Below are 26042 nucleotides of genomic sequence, written 5' to 3'. Positions count from 1 at the left end.
TATAATTGATAGCTTTCGAAAGAAAACACTCTGACGTGTCCAGAACTACCAAGATATTTTCTGTGCGTGCCCTAGAACGTGAGCTTCAGGCAAAACCAAGATGAGACGGCATCCAGGAAATGAGCAGGATTTTTGAGGCTCTGTTTTCCATTGTCTCCTTATATGGCTGTGAATGCGAGAGGAATGAGCCTGCCCTTTCTGTCGTTTCCCCAAGGTGTCTGCAGCATTGTGACGTATTTGTAGGCAGATCATTGGAAGATTGACCATAAGAGACCACATTTACCAGGTGTCCGCCCGGTGTCCTGCGCGAAATTGGTGCGCAAAAGGCAGCTGCCAGTATTTTTCCATGGGATACAGAGAGGAAAGCAAGCTTCCACGAACTGCATATCAATGAAGAGATATGTGAAAAAACACATTGAGGATTGATTCCAAACAACGTTTGCCATGTTTCGGTCGATATTATGTAGTTAATTCGGAAAAAGTTTTACGTTGTAGGTGACTGAATTTTCGGTTCGTTTCGGTAGCCAGACGCAATGTAGAAAACGGAACGATTTCTCCTACACACAGACGCTTTCAGGAAAAACTGCGCATTTGGTATGTAACTGAGAGTCTCCTCATTGAAAACATCAGAAGCTCTTCAAATGTAAATGATTTTATTTATTTGGTTATCTGGTTTTTGTGAAAATGTTGCGTGCTAAATGCTACTCAAAATGCAATGCTAGCTTTGCATACTCTTACACAAATTAGTCAATTTCTATGGTTCAAAAGCATATTTTGAAAATCTGAGATGACAGTGTTGTTAAGAAAAGGCTAAGCTTGAGAGCAGACGCATTATTTTCATTTTATTTGCGATTTTCAGAAATCGTTAACGTTGCGTTATGCTAATGAGCCTGAGGCTTTAGTCACGATCCCGGATCCGGGATGGGGAGTTCCAAGAGGTTAATATAAATTCATGCACACATTTGAGTAATTAATTATTATGTTTTATAATTTGTGAACTCATTTTATAAATCATAAGCACGTTATATTACTCGTGTTGAAAATACAAATCTCAGTCAATGTCACCTCCAGGGCTCTGTAGTTTACACATTGTTTTGGTTGTTGATTTAAAAAATATATATTTGAAAAGCTTTTATTTTTCTCTCAACTAAAGATACTGTTAAAACAAGTTAAAAACAACAACAATTAAGTTGTTCATAAATTCAAGTTTATTTGTCAAAGATTCCTGTAATCAGATTGTGTTTGCTGTAAATATATTTTTTGAAAATTAACTTGAAAAATATATATTTTTTAAGCACCTTTTCATGTTCATCATAGTTTAAAAGGCAAAACCGACCCTAGATCAGCACTCCTACTCTAATTTACAACTCTACCCTAGCATGGCTCTACCAACTGCTGGGACTACCGATATGATCCTGGGTAGTTTGGTTCCTGGATGCCGATTGGTTGAAACAACATTTCAGAAGTGTGTACTGTATATCAGACAAAAAACACCATTGCTCATCATGCATTGCTGTGATAAGGTGCGTCTAGGTGACAGGTGTAGGAGTCAGGCGCAGGAGAGCAGGGATGCCTGAGAAGCATGCTTTAATAAGACCGTCCACCAACACTGGAATGGCACAATCGAAAAGGACAACGCCCTCGTAACAGAGAACCCGTGCAAACGCATGGAGGAACAAACACAGTTCTGACACTATATACACTTACGTAACCGTGAAAACAAATAACACTGAGCACATCAAATAAAAAGACTAATCCCGCACAAACTTAGGCAGGCAACAGGTTACCCTTATACACACAGAAATTAATGTAAATGAAACCAGGTGTGAAAAAGAACCAAAGACAAAACAAACAGAAAAGGAAAAATGGATCGTTGGGGAGAGGAGTTACCTTCTTTAGAAGTCGTGACCATTGCTCTGATCATTTTGAAAAGTTTGCCGCCAAAAAATGTATTTTCCTATGAATGAAGTCGCACAAAATGTGTGTATTTTGCAAAAAATTAAATCGCTAAAAAAGGAGTGTCTTTTCCCATGAATTAATCCACACAAAAACGCAAAAAAACATGAAATCTGCTGAAATAGTTTTTGTTCATATTTGCACAAATGGAGTGTGAGATTGTGTTGGTATATCAGACAATAAAGCACGGGTATGACGCAAAAATACTTTTTTACTTTTCTATTGATGTTGGTAGCCAGTTTATAATAGCAATAAGGCATCTCAGGGGTTTGTGGTTTATGGCCAATATACTACTGCTAACGGCTGTATCCAGGAACTCTGCGTTGTGTCGTGCTTAAGAACAGTCCTTAGCCGTGGTACAGTATATAGGCCAATATACCACAGCTAACGGCTGTATACAGGAACTCTGCGTTGTGTCGTGCTTAAGAACAGTCCTTAGCCGTGGTACAGTATATAGGCCAATATACCACTGCTAACGGCTGTATCCAGGAACTCTGCGTTGTGTCGTGCTTAAGAACAGTCCTTAGCCGTTGTACAGTATATAGGCCAATATACCACTGCTAACGGCTGTATCCAGGAACTCTGCGTTGTGTCGTGCTTAAGAACAGTCCTTAGCCGTGGTACAGTATATAGGCCAATATACCACAGCTAAGGGCTGTATCCAGGAACTCTGCGTTCTGTCGTGCTTAAGAACAGTCATTAGCCGTGGTACAGTATATAGGCCAATATACCACGGCTAAGGGCTGTATCCAGGAACTCTGCGTTGTGTCGTGCTTAAGAACAGTCCTTAGCCGTGGTACAGTATATAGGCCAATATACCACAGCTAACGGCTGTATCAAGGCACTCTGCGTTGTGTCGTGCTTAAGAACAGTCCTTAGCCGTGGTACAGTATATAGGCCAATATACCACGGCTAACGGCTGTATCAAGGCACTCTGCGTTGTGTCGTGCTTAAGAACAGTCCTTAGCCGTGGTACAGTATATAGGCCAATATACCACAGCTAAGGGCTGTATCCAGGAACTCTGTGTTGTGTCGTGCTTAAGAACAGTCCTTAGCCGTGGTACAGTATATAGGCCAATATACCACAGCTAAGGGCTGTATCCAGGAACTCTGCGTTGTGTCGTGCTTAAGAACAGTCCTTAGCCGTGGTACAGTATATAGGCCAATACACCACGGCAAAGGGCTGTATCCAGGAACTCTGCGTTGTGTCGTGCTTAAGAACAGTCCTTAGCCGTGGTACAGTATATAGGCCAATATACCACAGCTTTGGGCTGTATCCAGGAACTCTGCGTTGTGTCGTGCTTAAGAACAGTCCTTAGCCGTGGTACAGTATATAGGCCAATATACCACAGCTAAGGGCTGTATCCAGGAACTCTGTGTTGTGTCGTGCTTAAGAACAGTCCTTAGCCGTGGTACAGTATATAGGCCAATATACCACAGCTAAGGGCTGTATCCAGGAACTCTGCGTTGTGTCGTGCTTAAGAACAGTCCTTAGCTGTGGTACAGTATATAGGCCAATATACCACAGCTAAGGGCTGTATCCAGGAACTCTGCGTTGTGTCGTGCTTAAGAACAGTCCTTAGCCGTGGTACAGTATATAGGCCAATATACCACAGCTAACGGCTGTATCCAGGAACTCTGCGTTGTGTCGTGCTTAAGAACAGTCCTTAGCCGTGGTACAGTATATAGGCCAATATACCACAGCTAAGGGCTGTATCCAGGAACTCTGCGTTCTGTCGTGCTTAAGAACAGTCATTAGCCGTGGTACAGTATATAGGCCAATATACCACGGCTAAGGGCTGTATCCAGGAACTCTGCGTTGTGTCGTGCTTAAGAACAGTCCTTAGCCGTGGTACAGTATATAGGCCAATATACCACAGCTAACGGCTGTATCAAGGCACTCTGCGTTGTGTCGTGCTTAAGAACAGTCCTTAGCCGTGGTACAGTATATAGGCCAATATACCACGGCTAACGGCTGTATCAAGGCACTCTGCGTTGTGTCGTGCTTAAGAACAGTCCTTAGCCGTGGTACAGTATATAGGCCAATATACCACAGCTAAGGGCTGTATCCAGGAACTCTGTGTTGTGTCGTGCTTAAGAACAGTCCTTAGCCGTGGTACAGTATATAGGCCAATATACCACAGCTAAGGGCTGTATCCAGGAACTCTGCGTTGTGTCGTGCTTAAGAACAGTCCTTAGCCGTGGTACAGTATATAGGCCAATACACCACGGCAAAGGGCTGTATCCAGGAACTCTGCGTTGTGTCGTGCTTAAGAACAGTCCTTAGCCGTGGTACAGTATATAGGCCAATATACCACAGCTTTGGGCTGTATCCAGGAACTCTGCGTTGTGTCGTGCTTAAGAACAGTCCTTAGCTGTGGTACAGTATATAGGCCAATATACCACAGCTAAGGGCTGTATCCAGGAACTCTGCGTTGTGTCGTGCTTAAGAACAGTCCTTAGCCGTGGTACAGTATATAGGCCAATATACCACAGCTAACGGCTGTATCCAGGAACTCTGCGTTGTGTCGTGCTTAAGAACAGTCCTTAGCCGTGGTACAGTATATAGGCCAATATACCACAGCTAACGGCTGTATCCAGGAACTCTGCGTTGTGTCGTGCTTAAGAACAGTCCTTAGCCGTGGTACAGTATATAGGCCAATATACCACAGCTAAGGGCTGTATCCAGGAACTCTGCGTTGTGTCGTGCTTAAGAACAGTCCTTAGCCATGGTACAGTATATAGGCCAATATACCACAGCTAAGGGCTGTATACAGGAACTCTGCGTTGTGTCGTGCTCAAGAACAGTCCTTAGCCGTGGTACAGTATATAGGCCAATATACCACAGCTAAGGGCTGTATCCAGGAACTCTGCGTTGTGTCGTGCTTAAGAACAGTCCTTAGCCGTGGTACAGTATATAGGCCAATATACCACACCCCCTCTGACCTTATTGCTTATTATACCACTTAGTTATTATATACAGGTCCAGATATACAAGGTTTTTGTTAAACTTGTTGTGTTCAGGTTTTCTTGGTTCTGGGTTAGTTCTGTTCAGGTTTTCTTGGTTCTGGGTTAGTTCTGTTCAGGTCTTCTTGGTTCTAGGTTAGTTCTGTTCAGGTTTTCTTGGTTCTGGGTTAGTTCTGTTCAGGTTTTCTTGGTGCTGGGTTAGTTCTGTTCAGGTCTTCTTGGTTCTAGGTTAGTTCTGTTCAGGTCTTCTTGGTTCCGGGTTAGTTCTGTTCAGGTTTTCTTGGTTCTGGGTTAGTTCTGTTCAGGTCTTCTTGGTTCTAGGTTAGTTCTGTTCAGGTCTTCTTGGTTCCGGGTTAGTTCTGTTCAGGTTTTCTTGGTTCTGGGTTTGTAATGTTCGGGTCTTCTTGGTTCTGTGTTTGTAATGTTCAGGTCTTCTTGGTTCTGGTTTGGTTGTGTTCAGGTCTTCTTGGTTCTGGGTTTGTTCTGTTCAGGTCTTTTTGGTTCGGGGTTAGTTCTGTTCAGGTTTTCTTGGTTCTGTAATGTTCCGGTCTTCATGGTTCTGGGTTTGTTGACTGTGCTGTAGAGAACAGATGGGTTCTCCTCAGATGCTTGTGTTGCTGCCGGTCTGAAGCAGAGAAACAGAAATGAAACAAAGTCTGCGTCCCAAATGGTGGCACCCTATACCTCTTAAAGTGCACTACTTTGACAAGGGCCTGTGGGGCTCACTAAATAAGGAATAGGCAGCCATTTGTAACACAGAGAACATTTCCTTAAAACCATCATCAAATCACTACCACATTATAGACATGTAATTGTATTGAGATGTCCATTGTTGGGTTGGTATTTTGGGGAATAGACAAGTGTTAGGAAATGACATCACTAGTGGTCACTAGGGGTCAACTGTTTTGCATATTGATGACATCTCCTACAATAAGCAGCAGCATATGAATGACGTTCATGCAGAATATGCTCACCAGGTGTCAGCAGTGGAGCTGTTGATCTTCAGAGCAGAGTACTGGACATCTTCTTCCTCTTTCTGGGGTTGAAGCAGCTGGATGGTGGAGTACAGAGGCACTTCCTGGTTTTTGGAGTGAGAGAAGTGGACGCTGGCGTAGTGAATGTCATCCTGGTTGTCTGTGGGGTTGTCTGGAGGGCTCATGGCCATGTTTGAGACGTTGTCATACACTGGACTAGAGTCTCGCTGATGGGAAGAGAGGACAGACAACATGAGGAAGAAAATGTTCCACAAAGAATACACAGTCATCTTCTGATTCCAACAGACTCACCTGTCCAACGTCTGCTTTGTCTCTTGTGTCAGAGGTGGATTTGGAGGCCTTCTTCCTGTTTTGCACATTAATTAATTAATTAATGAAGTTAACAAAAAAAACAGACTGCTACGTTTAAATAATGAACAACATGAAAATGTGCATTTTCACTCACCTGAACCACATGAGTCCAGAGAGACAGAGGATGAGAACCAGAACAACCACTATGATTCCTACAGCTGCAGTCAGAACTGAAGTTTGTTTCCCTATAATATAATACAGATGATATGAGTACATTGCATGATATAATATACTAAAAATATACTTAAATACAGGACATTACTCCAATACTTGTTAAAGGAATCTTATAACCCAATATAGTTATAGTTATAAATTTATAGTTATAGTTCTAAATATAATAATATAGTTATAAACTAAGGTGTAATAATCCAAAGTATAGTGAGATTAGATTGAAACATGTAGCTTTGTGTTGAAGATGTAACTTTACCTGCTACACTAATCATCAGAGCTGTAGAGTTATTAGATGCTATTGTATTCTCTGCCTCACAGTAATATTCTCCTCTGTCCTCAGAGATGATGTTAGTGATGCTGTAACTCTGTCCTGATGCTTTTGGTGAGGCTACGTTCTTCTTGTACCAGGTGTATTTGTCCACAGGTGGGTTGGCATCACTGCTGCAGGTCAGAGTCACTGAACTGCCCTCCACTATTTCACCAGAGGGACTGACTGACACTGAGGTGTTCCTTGAGCCATCTGGTAAAATAAAATTTGTCAGAGCATTAAAACAGTAGTTATATTATATTACAACTTCACATCACATGTCATGTCAAAATGAAATCCTCTGAGAACTATCTAGAACTAGACACACAAAACATCAACAATAACACATTTGGAGATGCTATGGACTACTTTTTTAAATTACTATGTTTTTGCAACGTTAGCATTCCAATACTGAGCTGTATTTTACTCAAATTTCACATCGATGTTGATAGTCTCAGCCCTCCCTGTCTTCATCCCATTCCAGGCCTCACAGTCGTACTCTCCAGTGTCAGATGACTTGATTTGATTGAAGACATGATGTGGTACTGTGTTCTGATTGGAGATACTCTGATAGTGACCTCCATTCTTCCTGTACAACCAGGTGTAACTCTGGACAGGAGGGTTGGCATCACTGCTGCAGGTCAGAGTCACTGAACTGCCCTCCACTATGTCACCAGAGGGACTGACTGACACTGAGGTGTTCCTTGGTCCATCTGATGTAAAAGACAGTGGATTTAAAAAGAGAACAAATTAGGTCAGTTGTAAATATTACATACATGTTCCACAATTGTACTTTTCCACAAAATAACTTTTAGATTTTCCCTCTTGTTGAAGATGAACATTTCAAGGATTTATGGACATTAGTCTCACAACCTGAAACAACATTGTATTCATATGAAATGTGTATAAAAAGTCCACACTTACACACTGCAGGAGAGTGGAGACCCTCATGGCCTTTTACAGCACAGGAGTAACTGTCTGCATCACTAAAGGAGTCTGAGTCCAGGCTGGAAGTGTCCTCCTTTACTTTGTGTCCGTTCTTGTACCAGATGTAGGTGGGGTTGTCAGTCAGAGTACAGGTGGTGATACAGGTCAGTGTCTTATCCTGATGTCCACCAGTCACCTTCACCTGAAGACCTGGAGAAAAAACAATATCACTGTAAATCCCTTTATCACTGACTTATCACTCTAATACAAAGATGGAAGAAATCCTATGTTATACAGACATAAACACAAACCAAGACAATTTTCCAGAACAAAATGGAATTCAACAGTTTAACTATATTGAATGTAACTGTACCTGTGACAGACAGAGTGACTCCAGGTTCGCCATAATATTTCCCTCTTGTCTGATCTGTTATAAATCTGAACTTGTACGTAGCTGAGTCACTCTCTCTCAGGTCTGTGATTCTCAGGTTACAGTGTTTCTTCTTATCCCCATGATACTCCAGACGACCTGCATTCTGACCTATATCTTCAGGTTCTATACCAGTCTCCATTTTAGTGAACCAGAAGGTTGATGTGACTTTATGACCTCTGGGATATGTGTAAGAGCAGGTCAGCTCCACTGTTGACCCCTTCAAGGCACAGATACTCTGAGTGGTGTAAGTCACACTCCAGCCAGTCTGCCCCAGTACAACTGAACAGTCACAGAACACAAGGGTATTACATTAAGCCAATGCCAATTGGCTCACACTAACAGTATAGGCTTTGTCCATACTTTGTTGCCATAGTTGCTGAGTTGAGTCGAGTGTGTTGAGAAAACACATACGCATCATTCGGTAAGGTAAGAGAGGTGTGAAATATAACTACTGAAGTGAACTGGAGACGCCTAACAGAACACAACAGAATAATAAAACACAAATGTAATTTTAATATTTTACAAATGCCTGTAGATTGACAAACATATCAAATAATGAATGAGACCAGACCTGTCACAGACCAGAGAAAGACCACCAACACACTTCCTGCTGTTCTCAAGGCCATTGTTGCATCTCCCACCCTGCAGTCTTAGAAACATAAACAACAACTCACTCTATAGCTGGTGAATAACTCCACCTGATACAATGAAGTAGAAACTGTAAATGGGGTCCAGGGCCTCATTACTGAAAATGAACCAGGCTCATATTGTGTTGTGTTGTGCTACATGGTTGTCTATGTGAATACTGTCTGTATGTAATGTGTGTGATGTGTTGCATGTCTGTCTACATCTGTCTATTTAAGATGACATGATGTTTGATGCAAAACAATGTCCTAATGGATACAATAAAGTCATCATCGTCAACAACAACAACAATAATCGCTTATCGAACAGATCTGTTTTTCTGTAAACATATTTCTACATTGATCGTTCTGAAGCTGTTTTAGTCTCAGAACCACAAATATAGGAGGAAAAATGTTCCATCTTTTACGGTCCGTCAAGCTGTACAGCAGCCTAAAGACTGACCACCAGGTTGAATGATAGCTGCCATCACCAAGCTGTACAGCAGCATAAAGACTGACCACCAGGTTGAATGATAGCTGCTATCACCAAGCTGTACAGCAGCCTAAAGACTGACCACCAGGTTCAATGATAACTGCTATCACCAAGCTGTACAGAAGCCTAAAGACTGACCACCAGGTTGAATGATAACTGTTATCACCAAGCTGTGAGGATAAACAGCAAGTGACACACACACTTATTTTTAAGGTTGGTAGCTCATCTTCAATATTGCAGATAGATTGTGGCTTCAATCAATGTAATTGTCTGAATCTTTCAAATTCCCTATTTATAATTTTTGTAAATATATACAATATATATCAAATTTAAATATATATATATATACACATTATATTTCATATATATTAATATATATATATATACACATTATATTTCATATATATTAATATATATACAGTATACATCATATATGTCATATCAACTCAGCAAAAAAGAAAAGTCCCTTTTTCAGGACCCTGTCTTTGAAAGATAGTTTGTAAAAATGCAAATAACTTCACAGATCTACATTGTAAAGGGTTTAAACACTGTTTCCTATGCTTGTTCAATGACCCATAAACAATTAATCAACATGCACCTGCGGAACGTTCGTTAAGACACTAACATCTTACATACTATCGGCAATTAAAGTCACAGTTATGAAAACTTAGGACACGAAAGAGGCATTTCTAGTGACTCTGAAAAACACCAAAAGAAAGATGCCCAGGGTCCCTGCTCATCCTTGTGAACGTGCCTTAGGCATGCTGCAAGGAGGCATGAGGACTGCAGATGTGCCCAGGGTCCCTGCTCATCCTTGTGAACGTGCCTTAGGCATGCTGCAAGGAGGCATGAGGACTGCAGATGTGGCCAGGGCAGTAAATTGCAATGTCCGTACTGTGAGACGCCTAAGACAGCGCTACAGGAAGACAGGATGGACAGCTGATCATCCTCGCAGTGGCAGACCACGTGTAACAACACCTGCACAGGATCGGTACAACCGAACATCACACCTGCAGGACAGATAAAGGATGGCAACAACAACTGCCCGAGTTACACCAGGAATGAACAATCACTCCATCAGTGCTCAGACTGTCCGCAAGAGGCTGAGAGAGGCTGGACTGAGGGCTTGTAGGCCTGTTGTAAGGCAGGTCCTCACCAGACATCACCAGCAACAACGTCGCCTATGGGCACAAACCCACCGTCGCTGGACCAAACAGGACTGGCAAAAAGAGCTCTTCACTGACAAGTAACGGTTTTGTATCAACAGGGTTGATGGTCGCATTCGCGTTCATCGTCAAAGGAATGAGCGTTACACCGAGGCCTGTACTCTGGAGCGGGATCGATTTGGAGGTGGAGGGTCCGTCATGGTCTGGGGAGGTGTGTCACAGCATCATTGGACTGAGCTTGTTGTCATTGCAGGCAATCTCAACGCTGTGCGTTTCAGGGAAGACATCCTCCTCCCTCATGTGGTACCCTTCCTGCAGGCTCGTCCTGATATGACCCTCAAGCATGACTATGCCACCAGCCATACTGCTCTTTTTTTGTGTGATTTACTGCAAGACAGGAATGTCAGTGTTCTGCCATGGCCAGCGAAGAGCCCGGATCCCAATCCCAATGAGCACGTCGGGGACCTGTTGGTTTGGAGGGTGAGGGCTAGGGCCATTCCACCCAGAAATGTCTGGGAACTTGCAGGTGCCTTGGTGAAAGTGAGAGGTAACATCTTACAGCATCATCTGGCCAATCTGGTGCAGTCCATGTGGAGGAGATGCACTGCAGTACTTAATGCAGCTGGTGGCCACACCAGATACTGACTGTTACTTTTGATTTTGACCCCCGTTTGTTCAGGGACACATTATTCCCTTTCTGTTAGTGTAACGGCGTTCTTCTTTAGTTGAAAGAGAGTCGGACCGAAATGCAGCGTGTAAGTTACTCATGTTTATTTAGTGAAGACAAACGAACGAACTATACACGAATAACTAATAAATACAAAAACAACAAACAGAACGAAAACCTATTACAGCCTGACTGGTGAAACTAACACAGAGACAGGAACAATCACCCACGAAATGCAAAGCGAAATCAGGCTACCTAAATACGGTTCCCAATCAGCGACAACGAGAATCACCTGACTCTGATTGAGAACCGCCTCAGGCAGCCAACCTATTCAACACACACACACCCCTAATCAGCTACAATCCCAAACACTACAAACCCCAATACGAAAATACAATACATAATAACCCCATGTCACACCCTGGTCTGACTAACTAATAAACTAAAACACAAAATACTAAGACCAAGGCGTGACAGTTAGTCACATGTCTGTGGAACTTGGTCAGTTTATGTCTCAGTTGTTGATTCTTGATTCATAGAAATATTTAGACATGTTAAGTTTTTATATATTTTTTGTAAATATATTTTCCACTCAATGATCATGCTGCTGCTCCCCCTATGGTCATTTCACCTCACCCCCTCTACAGTCTTTACTCTGCCTCCACCCCAATGGTCATTATTCATCACTGCCAGAGTTATTATCTATATAGTGCTAGTTCTACTTCTATTGTTTTCATTACTATTTTTCAACATTTTATTTCACTAGTCCTGCATATTGGAGCTCCAAGCCTAAGATTATCACTGTACCCTGCAATTGCACCTGCAAACCTGTGCATGTGACTATTAAACAATCTGAATCTTAATTATTTTCCCCTAAGCCTACCTCCCCTTGTAACGGCGTTCTTCGTTTGTCGAAAGAGAGTCGGACCGAAATGCAGCGTGTTGGTTACTCATGTATTTTAATGAAACAAATGACGATTACATGAAAATACTGAGACAAATACAAAACAACAAAAGGGAACGTGAAACCTAAGTACAGCATATCTGGTGAAACTACACAGAGACAGGAACAATCACCCACGAAATACACAGTGAAACCCAGGCTACCTAAATACGGTTCCCCATCAGAGACAACAAGAATCACCTGACTCTGATTGAGAACCGCCTCAGGCAGCCAAACCTAAACTAAACACACCCCTAATCAACCACAATCCCAATGCCTACAAAAACCCCAATACGACAACACAATAACATAAACCCATGTCACACCCTGGCCTGACCAACTAATTAACTAAAACACAAAATACTAAGACCAAGGCGTGACAGAACCCACCCCCCCCCCTAAGGTGCGGACTCCCGGACGCACCTCAAAACCATAGGGAGGGTCCGGGTGGGCGTCTGTCCATGGTGGCGGTTCCGGCTCGGGATGTGGACCCCACTCCATTAATGTCATAGTTCCTCCCCTACGCGTCCTGGGATAATCCACCCTCGCCGCCGACCATGGCCTAGTAGTCCTCACCCAGAACCCCACTGGACTGAGGGGCAGCTCGAGACAGAAGGGCAGCTCGGGACAGAGGGGCAGCTCGGGACAGAGGGGCAGCTCGGGACAGAGGGGCAGCTCGGGACAGAGGGGCAGCTCGGGACAGAGGAAGCCCAGCACTGAGAGGAAGCCCAGCACTGAAAGGAAGCCCAGCACTGAGAGGAAGCCCAGCCAGGCAGTTGAATCCGGCAGATCCTGGCTGGCTGGCAGTTCTGGCAGATCCTGGCTGACTGGCGGATCTGGAAGAGTCTGGCTGACTGGCGGATCTGGAAGAGTCTGGCTGACTGGCGGATCTGGAAGAGTCTGGCTGACTGGCGGATCTGGAAGAGTCTGGCTGACTGGCGGATCTGGAAGAGTCTGGCTGACTGGCGGATCTGGAAGAGTCTGGCTGACTGGCGGATCTGGAAGAGTCTGGCTGACTGGCGGATCTGGAAGAGTCTGGCTGACTGGAAGATCTGGAAGAGTCTGGTTGACTGGCAGATCTGGAAGAGTCTGGCTGACTGGCGGATCCTGGCAGACTGACGGCTCTGGCTGCTTCATGCTGACTGACAGCTCTGGCTTCTCCATGCTGACTGGCGGCTCTTGCTGCTTCATGCAGATTGACAGCTCTGGCGGCTTCTTGCAGACTGACAGCTCTGACTGTTCCATGCAGAATAACAGCTTTGGCAGCTCCTTGCCGACTGGCAGCTCCTTGCAGACTGGCAGCTCCATGCAGACTGGCAGCTCCATGCAGACTGGCAGCTCTGGCTGCTCCAAGCAGACTGACAGCTCTGGCCGCTCCATGCAGACTGGCAGCTCTGGCTGCTCCATGCAGACTGGCAGCTCTGGCTGCTCCAAGCAGACTGGCAGCTCCATGCAGACTGGCAGCTCCTTGCAGACTGGCAGCTCCATGCAGACTGGCAGCTCCATGCAGACTGGCAGCTCCATGCAGACTGGCAGCTCCTTGCAGACTGGCAGCTCCTTGCAGACTGGCAACTCCTTGCAGACTGGCAACTCCATGCAGACTGGCAGCTCCATGCAGACTGGCAGCTCCATGCAGACTGGCAGCTCTGGCTGCTCCAAGCAGACTGACAGCTCTGGCCGCTCCATGCAGACTGACAGCTCTGGCCGCTCCTTGCAGACTGGCAGCTCCTTGCAGACTGGCAGCTCAGGCTGCTCCGAACAGGCAGGAGGCTCCGGCAGCGCTGTAGAGGAGGAAGGCTTTAGAAGCGCTGAACAGGCGGTAGACTCCGGGAGCGCAGGAGAGGAGAAAGGCTCTGATAGCGCTGAACAGACAGGAGACTCCAGCAGCGCTGTAGAGGAGGAAGGCTCTAAAAGCGCTGAATAGGCGGGAGACTCCGACAGCGCAGGAGAGAGGGAAGCGCTGGCTGCGCTGAACAGGCGAGGCGCACTGAAGGCCTGGTGCGTGGTACTGGAACTGGTGGTACAGGACCGAAGACACGCACAGGAAGCCTGGTGCGGGGAGCTACCATCGGAGGACTGGTGTGTGAAGGTGGCACAGGATGGATTGGACCGTGAAGGTGTACTGGAGAGCCTGAGAGCAGGACTGGCACAGGACGTGCAAGGCTAGGTAGGTACACAGGAGGCCTAGTGCGTTAGGCTGGCACATTTTTCACCAGCTGACTAACACGCACCTCAGGACTAGTATGGAGCGCTGACCCAGGTGCAATTAAATCCCCGACACGCTCCGTCGGACGAATCTTATACCTAAAGCACCAAACTAGCAACTCCGTCATTACTCTCTCCTCCAATTTCCCCATTAACTCCTTCACAGTCTCTGCTTCGCTCACCTCCAACACCGGTTCTGGTCTCCTCCTTGGCTCCTCACGATAAACAGGGAGAGTTGGCTCAAGTCTATCTCCTGACTCAGCCACTCTCCCTCTGAGCCCCCTGACTCACAGGCTTTCCTCTGCACCGTCGTGATTGCCTCTCCAACTCCCTTCTCCTATAGCCCTCTTCGCACTGCTCCAGCGAATCCCAGGCGGGCTCCGGCACTCTCTCTGGGTCGACCGCCCACCTGTCTATTTCCTCTCACGTCGTATACTCCATGCTTCTGCTGTCCATAACGACCTCCCTTCGCTGCTCCTGCTGTCGCTGCCTGTTAACACGCTGCTCGGTCCGTGTGTGGTGGGTGATTCTGTAACGGCGTTCTTCGTTTGTCGAAAGAGAGTCGGACCGAAATGCAGCGTGTTGGTTACTCATGTATTTTAATGAAACAAATGACGATTACATGAAAATACTGAGACAAATACAAAACAACAAAACGGAACGTGAAACCTAAGTACAGCATATCTGGTGAAACTACACAGAGACAGGAACAATCACCCACGAAATACACAGTGAAACCCAGGCTACCTAAATACGGTTCCCCATCAGAGACAACAAGAATCACCTGACTCTGATTGAGAACCGCCTCAGGCAGCCAAACCTAAACTAAACACACCCCTAATCAACCACAATCCCAATGCCTACAAAAACCCCAATACGACAACACAATAACATAAACCCATGTCACACCCTGGCCTGACCAACTAATTAACTAAAACACAAAATACTAAGACCAAGGCGTGACACCCCTCCTCTAATTGGAGTAAACTAATGACAATCACAGACAACATGTTGTGTTTCTGTCCTGGACCAAAACAGTCCAGGACAGTAATATGTTTTACCGAACCACTAACCCTAATCTTAATCCTAACCTTAACCAATAAACCTAACTCTTATTCCAAATCTCGACCAAAAATAGCCTTGTTACTTGTGGGGACCTGTGAAATGCACCCACCTGTCCAACTTTGTTTTACAGTCCTTGTCAGGACTTCTGGTCCACACAAGGATAGCAAAACCACACACACACACACACACACACACACACACACACACACACACACACACACACACACACACACACACACACGGCTATACTTTGACTGGATGTCAGAAGGTGAATTCACCAATTTGTAAGTCGCTCTGGATAAGAGCGTCTGCTAAATGACTTAAATGTAAATGTTTAGGACTGCATTATTCTATGTATGGTGAGGTCTCTTGTGAATAGGAAGCATTTCAGTGTAAATTGAAAATGGACAAAGGTCAGCACAGTTATATGTCTTATGTTGAGCAGTGGACCTACATTTTTAAAACAGGCAAAATGTGACTAAATCCCATCACCCCTCATCAGCTGCATCATAGTGCTACTGAAGGTTCCAGTGTTCTAGACAAGAGCTCCTCCTACTGGCATCTCAACATTACTGCAGCCTCCTCTCTTCAAACGATGTCCTTATACATTTGGGCAGTAATATAATGCCATGGTGATATTCTGTTACACTGGATGTGTCCCAAATGGCACCCTATGTGCCCTGGTTAAAAGTAGTACACTGTTTAGGGAATAGGGTGCCATTTGGGACACAGCCACTGTTGGCCATTGTGTTTAGTACTGGAACCTAATAATAATGTCCTCAATAATGTTGGGTCAATAACAACATAATAAACTAATGAAACACAACACTGGCTAGTACTTGACCAAGTCACATTTAAGCACACAAACACTGATGTCTATAGTAGTATTAGCTATCATATTCTGTTACACTGTTGGCCCTTATGTACAGCAGATGAGGCTGGTGATAGAAGGAGATGGTGCAGCAGTGGACTATTTTGTGTTTTTTATGCTCGTCTTAACTTTTTTAGTTCTTAATGTCTCTGCCATCATTTCCTTTGGCCGAAACAGCTTCTAAACATCAGAACAGTGATCACTAAACTTGATTTGGATGAACATTTCTACTTCAACAGGTCTGCAACTTTGGACATTCTGCTTACTCCGGACCAGACCCTGATCCCCGGCAACAGAGTCAAGCGAGCAGGCATCCTGACGAGATTACGTCGGTCATCAAATAGACCGACAAACTGGAAGAGCTCGAGACTATCCTGTCAACAGGACCTGAATAACTGTAATATATGTTTCTCAGAGTCGTGGCAGAACGAGGACAGGGATATACATCGTGTTGATTTGTCTACACTCTTAGAAAACAAATGGTGCTATTTAGAACCTTAGAGGGTTATTTGGCTCTCCCCATAGGATAACACTTTGAAAACCCTTTATCTTTCCAGGTAGAACATTTTTGGATTCCATGTAGAACACTTTCCACAGAGGGTTCTACATGGAACACAAAAAGGTTCTACCTGGAACCAAAAATAATTCTACCTAGAACCAAAAGGGTACTCCTTTTTCAACCTCACCTGTGCAACTAGGGGCAGCAAAACTGAAGTTCACCTATACTCTACACATGCATAAAAAGCCCTCCCTTTGGCAAATCAGACCTTTATCCTCCTGCTTCCTACCTACAAGCAAAAGCAAACAGGATGTACCAGAGACACGCTCAATACAGAAGTGATCCGATCAGGTGGATGCTCAGCTACAGGACTGTTTCACTAGCACAGACTGGAATATGTTCCGGGATTCATCCAATAACATGGAGGAATTGATCACGTCATTCACCACTTCATTAATAAGTTTATCTCCGACATTGTCACCACAGTGACCTACAGACGTACCAACCAGAAGCCATGGATTACAGGCAACATCTGCAGAGAGCTAAAGGCTAGAGCTTCCGCTTTCAAGGAACGGGACACTAATCCGGACGGTTAAAGAAATTCTGCTATGACCTCTGATGAGCAATCAAACCGGAAACGCGTCAATACAGGACGAAGGCTGAATCCTACTCTGCTGGCTCTGAAGAGAGAAGCATGTGGCTGTGCTTGCAAACTATCATGGATTACAAAGGGAAATCCAGCCGTGTGCTGCCCAGTGACACAAGTCCACCAGACGAGCTACAGTATGTTACTTCTATGCTCACTATCCTGATGCCTAGTCACTTTACCCCTCCCTATGGGACAGCAGGTAGCCTAGCGGTTAAGAGCGTTGGGCCAGTAAAGGTTGCTGTTTTGACTTCCTGAACTGGCAAAAGCAGTAAATTCTGCAGTTCTGCCCTTGAGCAAGGCAGTTAACCCACAACAACAACTGCTCCCGGGTGACGATTACGTCCATTTTGTCAGGATTTGGCCAGGGTTGTTCCGGTTTTTGGTCACTAGATGCCCCCATTGTGCTTTTTGACCTTTTGCTTTTCCTTGATCCCCATTATTATTTGCACCTGTGCCTCGTTTTCCCTGATTGTATTTAAACCCTTAGTTTCCCTCAGTTCTTTGCTCTGTGTTTGTATGTTAGCACCCAGCCCTAGTATTCTGTGTACTCTTGTTGATCCCGGTGGACGCTCTTGTGGAATTCTGTTTTTTTGTTCTTGTTTATTTATTTTTGAGTATCTTTTGAGGCTTTTTATGCTTTACCTACCACCGTGTGGATTTACCTTTTTGTCTTGGAGGATTACCTTGTGGATTACCTTGTTCTTGTGGAATTCCTTTTGAGCTTGTGGAGTTACATGTTTTCCTGAAGGACTTCACTTTTTACTTTATTAAATACACCGTCTCAAGTACTGCTGTGTCTGCCTCATCTTCTGGGTTCTGCTGACTATTCGTGGCTCAGTTGTTTAAGTGACTGTTTCTCACTCCGGAGACCCGGGTTCGTAACCGGGTCCTGACACATTTGTACAGCCCCACGCACCTCTCTGATTCAGAGGGGTTGAATTAAATGTAGAAGACACATTTCAGTTGAATGCATTCAGTTGTGCAGCTGACTAGGTATCCCCCTTTCCCTTATATGTATGTACACAAACACCTCATTACCTCGCAGCCCTGCACATCAACTCTGTACTGTGAAACAGATGTTATTTTTACTCGTTATTGATATTCGTTATTCACTCTGTATTTATTCCTTGTGTCACTATTTCCCTCAAAACATTTATACAGTGTAAGTATTCAGACCCCTTTACCTATTTCGACATTTTGTTACGTTACAGCCTTATTCTAAAATGGAATAAAGAACAATTTCCCTCATCATTCTACACAAGTATTCATAACCTTTGTTATGAGATTCGAAATTGAGCTCAGGTGTATCATGTTTCCATTGATCGTCCTTAAAATGTGATTGGAGTCCACCTGTAGTAAATTCCTGTCTATATAAGGTCCCACAGTTGACTATTCATGTCAGAGAAAAAACCAAGCCATGACGATGAAGGAATTGTCTGTACAGCTCCGAGACAGGATTGGGTCTAGGCAAAGATTTGGGGAAGGGTACAAAACATGTCTGCAGCATTGAAGGTTCCCAAGAACACAGTGGCCTCCATCATTCTTAAATGGAAGAATGGAGCAATCGGAGGAGACATGCCTTGGTCAGGTAGGTGACCAAGAACTCTATGGTCTACCTGACAGAGCTCCAGTGTTCCTCTATGGAGATGGGAGAACCTTCCAGATGGATAACCATCTCTGCAGCACTCCACCAATCAGGCCTTTATTGTAGAGTGGCCAGATGGAAGCCAGATGACAGCCAGCTTGAACTTTGCCAAAAGGCACCTAAATGAGATTCTCTGGTCTGATGAAACCAAGATGGAAGTCTTTGGCCTCAATAGCCAAGTGTCACGTCTGGAGGTTACCTGGCACATCCCTACGATGAAGCATGGTGGTGGCAGCATAATGGTGTGGGGATGTTTTTCAGCTGCAGGGACTGGATGACTAGGCAGGATTGAGGGAACGATGAGAAAAGTAGAGAGAGATCCTTGATGAAAACCTGCTCCAGAGCGCTCAGGACCTCCCAACAGGACAACAACCCTAAGCACACAGCCAAGACAATGCAAGAGTGGCTTCGGGACAAGTCTCTGAATGTCCTTCAGTGGCCCAGCCAGAGGCAGGACAAACCCAATCGAACATCTCTGGAGAGACCTGAAAGTAGCTGTGCAGCGATGCTCCCCATCCAACCTGACAGAGCTTGAGAGGATCTGCAGAGAAGATGACAGAAACTCACCAAATACAAGTTTGCCAAGCTTGTTGCATCATACCTAAGAGGACTCGAGGCTGTAGTTGCTGCCAAGGTGCTTTAACAAAGTACTGAGTAAAAGGTCTTAATTCTTATGGAAATGTGATATTTCAGTTTACATTTTTTTACAAAAATGTATAAAAAACTGTTTTTGCATTTATTATTATGGAGAATTGTGTTTAGATTGATGAGGGGGAAAAAACAATTGAATCCATTTTTAAGGCTGTAACGTAACATGTGGGAAAAGTTTAGGGGTCTGAATACTTTCTGAATACACTGTATTTTTATCTTTAACTCTGCATTGTTGGAAAGGACCCGTTTAGTCAGCATTTCAACCCACCATCACTGTGTCTCATGTTAATACTACTCCTATACACAACCCACCATCACTGTGTCTCATGTTAATACTACTCCTATACACAACCCACCATCACTGTGTCTCATGTTAATACTACTCCTAAACACAACCCACCATCACTGTGTCTCATGTTAATACTACTCCTAAACACAACCCACCATCACTGTCTCATGTTAATACTACTCCTAAACACAACCCACCATCACTGTTTCTCATGTTAATACTACTCCTATACACAACCCACCATCACTGTGTCTTATGTTAATACTACTCCTAAACACAACCCACCATCACTGTGTCTCATGTTAATACTACTCCTATACACAACCCACCATCACTGTGTCTCATGTTAATACTACTCCTATACACAACCCACCATCACTCTCTCATGTTAAACCTACTCCTAAACACAACCCACCATCACTGTGTCTCATGTTAATACTACTCCTAAACACAACCCACTATCACTGTCTCATGTTAAACCTACTCCTAAACACAACCCACCATCACTGTGTCTTATGTTAACACTACTCCTAAACTCAACCCACCATCACTGTCTCATGTTAAACCTACTCCTAAACACAACCCACCATCACTGTGTCTCATGTTAATACGACTCCTAAACACAACCCACCGTCACTGTGTCTCATGTTAATACTACTCCTACACACAACCCACCATCACTGTGTCTCATGTTAATACTACTCCTAAACACAACCCACCATCACTGTGTCTCATGTTAATACTACTCCTACACACAACCCACCATCACTGTGTCTCATGTTAATACTACTCCTATACACAACCCACCATCACTGTGTCTCATGTTAATACTACTCCTAAACACAACCCACCATCACTGTGTCTCATGTTAATACTACTCCTAAACACAACCCACCATCACTGTGTATCATGTTAATACTACTCCTAAACACAACCCACCATCACTGTGTCTCATGTTAATACTACTCCTAAACACAACCCACCATCATTGTGTCTCTTGTTAATACTACTCCTAAACACAGTCCACCACAACTGTGTCTATACTACTCCTAAAGCTCTTACGAAGCATTCATTCAATCACTCAAAACTCTTACTTTAGGCCATTTTCAAAATGTCTCCACAACAATCTGTTGATCTGAGAGCACTTAAAATAGCATGCACAAGTCTTTATGTGAAACCACATGTCCAACGTACACACACACACACATGTACACACACACACACACACACGTACACACACACACTCATACACTCTCACACTCACGTACACACACACACACACACACACACAGTTATTCTTGACCCTGTTATACTATGACAGTGAACATGACCCTATTGAATGGAGATCTGGGTATTACTGGCAAACTCTACTGATCATGTTTTAAACATGGAAATGAATAAACTGAACTAAACTAAACACATGAAACCACAGTCCAGGGTCAGTATTCACAATGTGTATCAGAGTAGGAGAGCTGATCTGGGATCAGTTTAGCCTTTTAGATCATAATTATATGGACCGTCTGAGACACTTTATGAATACAGGCCCTGATGTAACAACCAAAACAAATTCAAAATAAACCAACAAGTACAAAGATACAGGAAGTCATGTGATGTTTGGCTAAAAACATCAAAACTAAAACTATATTTCAAGATATTGTCAAGTGTACTTACAGAGTGAAGTGAAGAGGAGAGGTCTTGTACAGTGAGTCAACTGTCTAGTAGTGAGTGAAAACCTGAAGTGTTGAAACATTATAAAAGCAGTCAGAACACAAGTAGTGGATGCAGAACTGTCCTTCCTGTTTATTAAAGACATTAACATCCACGACAACCAGACCAACACGCCAGAAAAGGGCTGTTACTGTAATAGAACAGAAATTGTGTAAAAGACAAGTCTGGGCATATATTTATTTTATTAAACAAATGTGTCAATTTTCACTGTGGTCTTTTATACTACATACAGAACCATGTAAACAATGTGTTGACTAAACTATTTATAACGTTAACATTTTAATGACCTACCTTGCCCTTCTGAGTTCTGTATATACAGGTCAAAGTTCCATGATGTTATTCAATTAGAACCCATTCCATTTACACACCCATGACCATCACTCCTCATCAGCTGCATCAAAGTGGTACTGAAGGTTCAGTGATCTAGACTAGAGCACCAATGGGTGGTCCTGGGAACCAAACCCATAACGTTGCAGGTGCCATGTTCTACCAACTGAGCTACAGAGGAACATGTTCTGTAAAGTCTAATGTGTATATACAGATTTCTGATATGACTCAGGAGGTCTGTCAGAGGACAGACAGGAAAGGAGAACAGGGAAGTGATACTGAGTGTGTGCATTTAAACCAACAAAACCACAACCCACCATCACTGTGTCTCATGTTAATACTACTCCTAAACACAAACCTCCATCACTGTGTCTCATGTTAATACTACTCCTAAACACAACCCACCATCACTGTCTCATGTTTATACTACTCCTAAACACAACCCTCCATCACTGTGTCTTAGGTTTATACTACTCCTAAACACAACCCACCGTCACTGTGTCTCATGTTAATACTACTCCTAAACACAACCCTCCATCACTGTGTCTCATGTTAATACTACTCCTAAACACAACCCACCATCACTGTCTCATGTTTATACTACTCCTAAACACAACCCTCCATCACTGTGTCTTAGGTTTATACTACTCCTAAACACAACCCACCGTCACTGTGTCTTAGGTTTATACTACTCCTAAACACAACCCACCATCACTGTGTCTCATGTTAATACTACTACTAAACACAACCCACCATCACTGTGTCTCATGTTAATACTACTCCTAAACACAACCCACCATCACTGTGTCTCATGTTAATACTACTCCTAAACACAACCCACCATCACTGTGTCTCATGTTAATACTACTCCTAAACACAACCCACCATCACTGTCTCATGTTAATACTACTCCTAAACACAACCCACCATCACTGTGTCTCATGTTAATACTACTCCTAAACACAACCCTCCATCACTGTGTCTCATGTTAATACTACTCCTAAACACAACCCACCATCTCTGTGTCTCATGTTAATACTACTCCTAAAGCTCTTACGAAGCATCCACCTAATCACTGTTACTTTCAGTCTTACTTTAGGTCATTTTCAAACAAGTCTCCACAACAATCTATTGCTTTCAGAGTCCTTAAAATACCATGCTAAAGTATTATATGCGTAACCACATGTACAATACTGTATCAGATTAAATATGCAGAAATACATCTACAGAGTATACTGTAAATAACAGAAAAACAAAACATACATTACAATAGCATCGCCATGCGCACAACAGGATACAGAAGTTCATGGAAACAAACAAATGATAAAATAAACATATTTAAGATATCATCAAGCATACTTACAGAGTGAAGGGGAGATGTGTTGCAAGTTAACTTACTGGAAGTCTATATAAATAGACACTGAGTGTGAGGTTTGAAGTCTGGTTGACACAACATTGAAGCAGTCAGGGACAATAGAGTTGAATAGAGGGCGTACTTGCTTCAAAGCCCATTTTAGCATGACTAAAGCCATTGAATACACCATTTCAGTTGGTATACCGACTGTTATTAAACTTATGGAAGTTGAAGATATTAACTACTTTAATATGGAAATAGCCCTCAATGGTGCTGCTCATTCTGCTCCAGAAGACATCATGACAAAGATGTCAAGATGTACCTTCTATCCAACTCTATGTCAGGGACCAAGAAGCTTATGCAGAGAAGGCTTCCTTCAGCAGTCACTCAGACAGTGTTCGAGAACATCAAAACTGATGTATCATGGGTAAATTGTGACTGACTGAATGATCTATAAATAATATTGAGTAGTTATTCATCATGCAAGGTGATTTGTAGATCTCGACTTGCCTATAAAGTCAGCTACTATGTCGAACACTCCCACATTTACAAAAATCCCATTCAAGTCACGGGACTGATATTAAGATTTCTCTCATGTTCAAATCATCTAGAAGTGACTTTGTTGACCTTCACAACGCATTTTTTAAAACTTTTGATTGATTTCGAAATGATGCGAGAAATGCCTCTTATCAGTCACATGACGAATGGGATTTGTGCCACGAATGCTTTAGCATTAGCAGGTGGAAACAGTGTCAGGGGAAACTAAACCAAAGCAGGGACTGATGTCACCATGTTCATAGACTGCTAAAAGGGAAGGGAAATCAATGTGTCATTTTGTAACTTGGGTGAACCTTCATTATATTCTAACAATATATTAGCAAGAGAATAGAGTGTAAGGACGAGCTTTGGTTTGGTGCCATAGCTCTTTAGTCCAGGTTCTGTGGTGGTTCTCTTCAGTCCATGTGTTGTGATGGTTCTCTTCCCTCCAGGTTCTGTGATGGTTCTCTTCAGTCCATGTGTTGTGATGGTTCTCTTCAGTGCAGGTTCTGTGATGGTTCTCTTTAGTGCAGGTTCTGTGGTGGTTCTCTTTAGTCCAGGTTCTGTGGTGGTTCTCTTCAGTGCAGGTTCTGTGGTGGTTCTCTTTAGTCCAGGTTCTGTGGTGGTTCTCTTTAGTCCATGTGTTGTGATGGTTCTCTTCAGTGCAGGTTCTGTGATGGTTCTCTTCAGTGCCGGTTCTGTGATGGTTCTCTTCAGTCCAGGTTCTGTGGTGGTTCTCTTTAGTCCAGGATCTGTGGTGGTTCTCTTTAGTCCAGGTTCTGTGGTGGTTCTCTTCAGTGCAGGTTCTGTGGTGGTTATATTCTCTCCAGGTTCTGTGGTGGTTCTCTTCCCTCCAGGTTCTGTGGTGGTTCTCTTCCCTCCAGGTTCTGTGGTGGTTCTCTTCCCTCCAGGTTCAGTGGTGGTTCTCTTCCCTCCAGGTTCTGTGGTGGTTCTCTTCCCTCCAGGTTCTGTGGTGGTTCTCTTCCCTCCAGGTTCTGTGGTGGTTCTCTTCCCTCCAGGTTCAGTGGTGGTTCTCTTCCCTCCAGGTTCTGTGGTGGTTCTATCAGTCCAGGTTCTGTGGTGGTTCTCTTCCCTGGATGGTCTGATATACGGAGTGCTGAGCGTCTCTCTGAAGAGATGTGAACGTGTCACTGTGGGGGATTTTCACACTCAGAGAGACAGCGACAAAGGAAACACAGTATGAGCACTTTACACACTGCTCTATAGCATTCTCTCTTACTTCTACTTTCTGTGTTCATCTCTCTGTGTCACCCACTCACACACACAAACACAAATATTATATACAAAATAAACACATATATGAATATGTTATAACATACCTACTGCCAGAGTGTCTGGTCCTCATTTTCAGTGGTGTGTGTGTCCTAGTTAGGGTCAGGATGGACACTCTGGAGAGAGAGCTGTGTCAAGGTATAGGGGAAATAGTAGAAAGAGACTATTGTGACACAGTAAAAAATAAAAGCAGTAACTTATCAACAGGACGTGTGTTGATAGAATGACCATCTGTAGAGCATCTATCCAGACTATCCTAATAAAGTGACTGAAAAACTATCACTGTAAATCCCTTTATCACTTAGTATTCACTATAATGCACAGATGGAAGAAATCCTATGTTATACAGACAAACACAAACCAAGACATTTAACTGAACTAAACGGAATTCAACAGTTTAGCTTAATTGAATGTAACTGTGACAGACAGAATTACTCCAGGATCACCACTATATTTCCTTAGGGTCTGATCTGTTATAAAGCTGAACTTGCACATAGCTGAGTCACACTCTCTCAGATCTCTGATTGTCAGGGTGTGGCCATTCTTCTTGTTGCTACAGTACGTCACATGACCTGTGTAGTCTGGTTCATCACTCAGAGTCACATGATTCCCCTCAGCATCATTTCTAGTGAACCAGAAGGTTGTTGTGATTGTATAGCCACTGGGATATGTGTAAGAGCAGGTCAGCTCTACTGTTGACCCCTTCAAGGGATACTACAGATACTCTGAGTGAGGTACTTCACTCTCCAGCCATCCTGACCCAGTAACACTGAAACACAATCACACATGATAGTGATTATACATTACAGACCCATTTCCTCACACTAACAGCATTTGTCCACACTTTGTTGCCGTACTCTACTTGCTCAGTGTGAATGGAAACCACAGAAAGGACCTAAGTGTTACTCAGTGAGGTGTGAAAGACAACTA

The 26042-nt window shown here is 43.6% G+C and overlaps 1 protein-coding gene across 1 annotated transcript; it reads right to left on the bottom strand.

Annotated features, from left to right (window-relative positions):
- Positions 1-1570: 1570 nt before the first annotated feature.
- LOC135532072 (carcinoembryonic antigen-related cell adhesion molecule 1-like) lies at positions 1571-24655 on the bottom strand. The gene is made up of 11 exons (XM_064959720.1): positions 21893-24655; positions 21545-21606; positions 8679-8756; positions 8048-8386; positions 7672-7884; positions 7175-7460; positions 6697-6960; positions 6364-6454; positions 6210-6264; positions 5898-6124; positions 1571-5548 (listed from the first exon to the last, which is right to left on the bottom strand). Exons 3-7 carry the CDS (start codon positions 8731-8733, stop codon positions 6918-6920), a joined length of 936 nt encoding a protein of 311 aa, XP_064815792.1. The 5' UTR covers positions 8734-8756; positions 21545-21606; positions 21893-24655; the 3' UTR covers positions 1571-5548; positions 5898-6124; positions 6210-6264; positions 6364-6454; positions 6697-6917.
- Positions 24656-26042: the final 1387 nt, after the last annotated feature.

The sequence above is a fragment of the Oncorhynchus masou genome, chromosome 5 (assembly GCF_036934945.1).
Source record: "Oncorhynchus masou masou isolate Uvic2021 chromosome 5, UVic_Omas_1.1, whole genome shotgun sequence".
Lineage (NCBI taxonomy): Eukaryota > Metazoa > Chordata > Actinopteri > Salmoniformes > Salmonidae > Oncorhynchus > Oncorhynchus masou.
Note: the sequence above shows the minus strand (reverse complement) of the source record. Positions and strands in the feature narration are given on the sequence as shown.